Source organism: Cibotium barometz, chromosome 9 (genome assembly GCF_041138505.1).
Source record: "Cibotium barometz isolate CiBa-2024 chromosome 9, ASM4113850v1, whole genome shotgun sequence".
Classification (NCBI taxonomy): domain Eukaryota; kingdom Viridiplantae; phylum Streptophyta; class Polypodiopsida; order Cyatheales; family Cibotiaceae; genus Cibotium; species Cibotium barometz.
The window spans coordinates 10,481,806-10,488,004 of NC_141054.1; the positions used below are offsets into that span (position 1 = coordinate 10,481,806).

The 6,199-nt window shown below is 44.2% G+C and overlaps 1 protein-coding gene across 3 annotated transcripts; it reads right to left on the bottom strand.

Annotated features, from left to right (window-relative positions):
- Window positions 1-2,006: 2,006 nt before the first annotated feature.
- On the bottom strand, window positions 2,007-5,782 carry LOC147635250 (uncharacterized). Of its 3 annotated transcripts, XM_086802475.1 has the most exons (5): window positions 3,785-5,782; window positions 2,862-3,602; window positions 2,696-2,778; window positions 2,211-2,252; window positions 2,007-2,033 (listed from the first exon to the last, which is right to left on the bottom strand). In XM_086802475.1, exons 1-5 carry the CDS (start codon window positions 5,562-5,564, stop codon window positions 2,019-2,021), a joined length of 2,661 nt encoding a protein of 886 aa, XP_086658601.1. In that variant the 5' UTR covers window positions 5,565-5,782; the 3' UTR covers window positions 2,007-2,018. The 3 variants fall into 3 exon arrangements, with proteins under 3 accessions (XP_086658601.1, XP_086658599.1, XP_086658600.1); XM_086802473.1 differs by lacking the exon at window positions 2,007-2,033 and having other exon boundaries at window positions 2,123-2,252; XM_086802474.1 differs by lacking the exon at window positions 2,007-2,033 and having other exon boundaries at window positions 2,123-2,778.
- Between the last annotated feature and the right edge of the window lie 417 nt (window positions 5,783-6,199).

The window sequence follows — 6,199 nt, forward strand, 5'->3', positions numbered from 1 at the left end:
GATACAAGCACCCAAGCTGGAAGTTGTGAGGTGAAGCTTTCGTCTCTAAAGAGATTGAGGTGAATCGACGGGAGAAAGCTAGGAAGGATTAGAATCTAGCATGGGTAGGCATCTACGATTGGGCTTTTTTCGATGACAAGGTAGGCCATATTTTTTGCATTTTTTGTAGAGAAGTTCCCAATTGTAGAAATCCTTTTGGTAAGGAAGGTTCAATAAATATTCAAGTTAGTGTTTTGTTTGATCGTGCTGGGACCAAAACGCATCAGTTTGCTGCATATATGTGTGATCCTAATAAAGTTTTGGTTTTTGATACTTTGGAAAGGAGTAAAGATAAAATTGAATCGGCATCGCTTAGTTTGTTTTCTACTACATATCACGTGGCAAAGGAACATCTCTCATTTTGTAAGTTTTCTAAAGTGTTGAAATTGCTAATTTTTAATGGTTGCTCTTCCCTTCCACATGACGCTTTGTATATGGATAATCCGACATCTCCCGTGGGGAGAGTAAGGCCCTCAAAGCTTGTACATGATACTATTCTCCTTGGGTAATAAAATACTCCAAGGGGGGGAGGAGGGGTCGGCCCATTCCGGCCTCTTTGCCACTGTCACATGTGCAAGCTCCATTTTTCAGCATTTGCGGATGTTTTGTCTAGCTTTTATGTTCTAAGCAAAGTGATGATGGATATGTGTTAAGGATGTGGCCATGTTTAAATGTTTTAATATGCATTGATGGTACCAACAAGTGTGTCAAAGGCCCTAGTCCACCGGGCACCCGTGTCTTACACCACACCTCTCCCTTTGAGGAGGTTCATTGTGTTGGATCTATGTAATACTACCCCTAAAGCATAAGATGGTAAAACATGTCACCCCATCGATAAATTAGACAAACTTGAGTGACAGGGTTCACCCTTTGAGAGTCACATTCATCCATCAAAATTCATCATCAGAGTTCAAGAATTAGATGAATGTTATGGTAAGCCTTAGACGTACATGTTCATCCCACAGCTTGCAGCAGGAAGTTTTGAGAAGCTAGAAAAGTGGAAGAAAGTTCAACATAGCTTTTTCTTTTTTCTCTGCTTTTTTAGTTGAGAAAAAATAACCAGTTCCCTTGGTTGGTCTGCGTCAATGCTCACAATTTATTTTTTCCTAGCCATGAGAAAAAGGACAAAGTCGGAGTGTAACCAATTTTCCATAAGATAAATGTCTGCACCAGTGTTAGTGTTCCAGAAAGTGGTGCTTGAGCTTTTCCTCTAGCATGTTATTATGTGAGAGAAGCCAATTGATTGGGCAAGGAAGGAACACAGGTGTTTCTTAGTGATAGATTTGCAAAGTATACATCATAAATCTTTAAGGGGCTCTTCAAACCTCAACTCAGCCCAGAAAGGGGATGGCCTATTGCTCTTGGATGGAAGATCTTCCTTGTTGAAGTCCCTGATGGTGTGAGCAGCCTAAGTAATTGGTTTGGTGAAGAGCTATCTGGAGATGAGTTAAGTTTCTTTCAAAAATTTCCCAAGCATTGTGCTTATCTCTACTAGGCATTGCCTGATAGAAAGCTTGCATGCTGTCTGACATGATATTGAGCTCTCAATTTCAGGCCAAGATTATGACCCTTTTTTTTTTCGTACACACCCAGGGCCCACTCAAGTGGGTGGAGCCGATTTCCCCTTCCAACAATTAGCCAATTATTATGGTCGGGCAAGGGCCACGTACCATCGGGCAAGAGCCACGAATTAGGCATCCCCCATGACCACCGCGATGAGTCGTGCGCTGGAACAGCGGAGGGGTCTCGTATGGATCCTCCTATCTCGGGTGATCCACCACCCGAGGAGGAGGAGTCACTCAAGTGTTCAAGGGGCAAGAGCCCGAGCAACCAAACACATCAAGCGAGCATAGGTGTCCCTTTATAACATGAGAGTGCCTAGTGGGACTTGAACTCATAACCTAGAGGTTACAAGTCACAAGCTTGACCACTACACTAACTCAGTTGGGACAAGATTATGACCTTCTACAATGACATGTCTAGTAAAGTACAACCTGCCATGTCAATTTATGTACATAAAGAAACACCCTCTTATTAGATACATAATCATGAAAGAACCGAGTCTTACTTGAGCAAGGAGATGAAAGTAATCAGTTCAATGTTCTATCTACATGTGATAAGAATACATTTATTTTAATGTTTGACAGCTGTAGCAGTATATACGCACATACCCTTTCTGCATGGCATCTGGGTCTCCAACCAGAACTGCAAATCTGGCAGCAGGATTCACAACCCAACAACAGCACCAAGTTATTAAACACTGTACTCGAAGTGTGAGGGTTATGAAAGTTGTGTTTCTTGAACGCCCTTGATACGCTACAATTAGCCCATTGACAGAGATGGTCTCTATTTTATGATGGGTACGCAATAGAGTATTCACATACTCGAGTGTGATGGACCGTGAAAAAGATGATGGGTGGAGAAAATTTCCCGGAAATGCACGCAGTGGGGATGCATTTACTGCATGCTCTGTGTGTGAATGGGAGAGAACCATATTACTCCATGCCCCACACAGCATTTACTGCATGCTCTGTGTGTGAATGAGAGAACCATATTACTCCATGCCATACGGTGGATGGGCAGGGAAGGGAGGAGATGTGTCTCCTAACAAAATTTGAACCGCATCCTTCATGGTAGGGCGATCCTTTGGATGTACCTGAGTGCATGCTAGGCCCAATAAAAGCAAACGCGTCAACTGCTCTTTGTCCACATCACTCTTCAGGTCAAGTCTCCTATCACCTGTTCAGAGATTTCAAAAAACAAAAAAGGTAAGCCAATGTGTTGACAAAACATAAGTCTTTTCAATACATCTGACCACCAACCTGCTTCCATCAGCCTTCCTGCTTGTAATAGCTTCCATACATGTTGCATAACAGTGACTATATGCCCCTTCTTATCATTGCTGGTCTCCACAACTCTTCTACCACAGGCCAACTCCAGCACAACAACTCCAAAACTATAGACATCTGCTTCAGGGCCTAATTTTAAAGCCATCACATACTCAGGTGAAATGTATCCTATGGTTCCTTTTACCCCAGTGGTCGTGTGGGTTGCCTCATGGCCCACGAGCCTTGCTACACCAAAGTCAGATAATCGAGCATTGTACTCATCATCGAGCAACACATTACTGGGTTTGACATCCCTGTGCAAGATTTGCTGCTCACACTCATAATGAAGGTAGTGTAATGCTGAGGCTAATCCACAGACAATTCTGAACCTGTGTGGCCATGATAAGGGAGGCCGCTTCTGCCCATATATATAGTGGCCAAGCTCTCCATGTGAAACATATTCATAGACGAGGATTAGGCGGTCCCTACTATCACTGCACCTTCCGAGCAGCTGCACAAGATTGGGGTGGTGTAATTGACTGAGCAGTTCCAATTCACCATAAAATCCCACTTGCTCTTGCCTTGTGTTTCCTGTCATGACTTTAACAGCCACCATGCGACCATCTGCCAACGTACCCCTGAACACAGTCCCACATCCACCTTTTCCCAAAAAAAAATCAAATTGGTTTGTGGCAATAACCAACTCCTTATAAGAGAAGAGCCTTAATGTACAGCCTGCAAACATCAATCAACAGACTGTAAACATCTGTCACTATGCTGAAGCTTAATTTTCCTACAAACGCTGTAAAAAGCAAATATTGATACTAAATGTTTCCAACAACATTCCAATTGATAAAGCACCAAAAAACTAATCAAAACCTATCGTGTATGGAACAGAAATTGAGTTGAAATTTTACGGTCTTCAGAGGAGCTTTTCTTGTCAGACGGTTGGAAAAGCCGCATGCTAAAAGAAGATCGCATACTACTCAAAACTTCGAGCACAGTGGGCATCTTTTGAATCCTTGTTGACCTTGTGATTGGCAAAAGGTTCGAATCCGCTGCCATCATCTCTTGCATTTTCTCCTCCATGTGAACACATGAGTCACTAGACAGTGGTAAAGACAAAAATAGAGCTTTACATGTGAGAAGAATGCCCTTCAAGTGTCTCAAAGTTTTAGAGATCTCAGAAAAAGATGGCCTGTTTTCCGGATTGCCATCCCAACATCTTGCAATATGGCTGGCTAGGTAAGGGGGGCAGATTTCAGGCAACTGGGGTCTCTCCCCATTTAATAACCTCTGATGAAGGTCTTGGAGCTTGCCATCAATACTAAAGGGAACCTTCCCAGTGAGAACCTCATAGCAGACCATAGCAAAGCTGTAAACGTCTGCTTGTTTGGAGTACTTACCACTTGATTGGAGGTCAGGAAAGTCATCATCTGCAAAGACCTCTGGTGCCCTCCAGTAAGCTGTCGAGGCATTGGGGGTGCTAGAATATTGGAAATTTTGGTATTTTACTTTAGACATGCCGAAACCGGCTATCTTCACGTGCACTCTGCGATTGCCTGCAAAATCAGGTGACATTTGGGTGTTAACCAGCACGTTTTCGGGCTTGAGGTCGCGGTGCGTGATGTGCAGGCTGTGCAAATACTCCATTGCCTTGGCAGTCTGAAGCATGATATCCACTGCTGTAAAAAGGGGGAAAGGAGGTTGGACACTGCAGTCTTGCTTGGTTATCAGAGTTCTTAGGTCCTCATCCATCCACTCTATTATCAAGCTACATTTATTGCGGGCGGGTTTCGCTGTACAGCAAATGAGCTGTATGACATTCAGGTGTTTCAATCTAGCATGCATAGCTATCTCTTGGCCAAAGGATTCCTGGTCGCAATCAAAGAACTCTTGTTGGCGGAAGCGCTCTCCCCACCATTTTACCTCATAAACCACTGAGTTCTGACAGTTTCCTAGGCACTCTAAGATGCGGAACTCGAGGGGATCCACCCATAGGCATGACGGGAAGGGGCTGCTCACATGGGAGTTGTCGAGCTCTTTGCTTGACAGGAGCTTTTGTAGCAGGAATTTCGCCAGGCGGAACTGGTGTTCTTGTGTTTTGTCTAGGGAAAGGTTGTAGTCTGCAACCTTGTGCTGGAGGGCTTCAATGAGGATGGCAAGGTCCTTTTCCTCGGATGAGGCATTCCATAGGCGACTTATCCTGTTGCAGATGTCTTGCTTCTGGAGTTTCCCAGAGTTGTAGTGGTTGAAGGCGAAAAGGTTTTGGCCATGCAGAAGCTTTTCTTTGATTTGATCCATGGCATAATCGATGAAGTCAATGCAACAGAGGAGGTTCTGGATGTGAGCGTCACCGACAGCTACGGCAAAGGCGAGATGTACGGCCATGCCCACCCAGTTGTCTGAGTAGAGGCAATTGTGCAAGAATATCTCGCACATGGACATGGCATGGCGAAGCTCTGCCAGAGGGGGGAGGAGGGTGCCACGGAGAAGTGACAGGGACGGAGGCGGCGACAGGGATGATTGGAGGGCCCGTTGCAGCTGCTCTTGGATTGCCGAATTGGCAAAGACGTAGCAACTGGCCAGGCTCTTGCATGTGGTGCGGTGCAGGACAAATCCCTCGACATCCCGTGCAAGCTCAGCAATGGCTCTGCTGCCAAGCTCCAAGGATTGCATGGCATCCTGCAGGTCCATAGCTTGCAAAGAAAATGGCGGAGAGGGAAGACTTGAGAATGCGTTAAAGAAACATCAGAGGGAAGTCAACTAGATGAGGGGGCGGCAACACGTGTGGGGATTGGCACGCTTGTTGGTTGGAGAGCACTCTCTGCTAGTGTTTCTGCCTCATTGCCTGCATCAGAAATCAAGCCTTGGCTTTGCCTGCATCAATATCAGACCCCCTTTCGATCAACAACCTGCAGAGCCCCTTTCCATCGGTCACTATGGCCAACGATAATATTTTTATACTTCAGCCTTATCATTTCAAATTGACCTTTTCTAGCATTTCTAATTTAAATTAAAAAGCTTACGTACCCTTTTAAGTGGAGAAAGGGGAGGGAGATTTTTTGAAAAGCAGAAAGGAGAAAGGAGAAGAGAAGACAGTTCTTGGGGCGTTTTTTCCACACTTTTAGATGCATTGGGGCTTACAATGTTAATTGTCACCATCAAGTCATTTGCTCATTGAATGAGTTTCTTATATATATATATATATTAGAAAACAAATTGACCACCCTTCGAATATACCACATATATATCTTTTAATATTATATTATGTGCATGTGTAACTGAGAGACAACAATATACATATATAGATAAATACATACATACATATA

Bases quoted from the DNA above. Each gene is read 5' to 3' on its own strand.
- LOC147635250 (XM_086802473.1), bottom strand. From the start codon at position 5,564: ATGGACCTGCAGGATGCCATGCAATCCTTGGAGCTTGGCAGCAGAGCC. The intron at 2,779-2,861 runs GTTGGTGGTCAG...ATCTCTGAACAG, and splicing joins AGGAAGGCTGATGGAAGCAG to GTGATAGGAGACTTGACCTG. The intron at 2,253-2,695 runs GTACATCCAAAG...TCCTGCTGCCAG, and splicing joins TGGGCCTAGCATGCACTCAG to ATTTGCAGTTCTGGTTGGAG.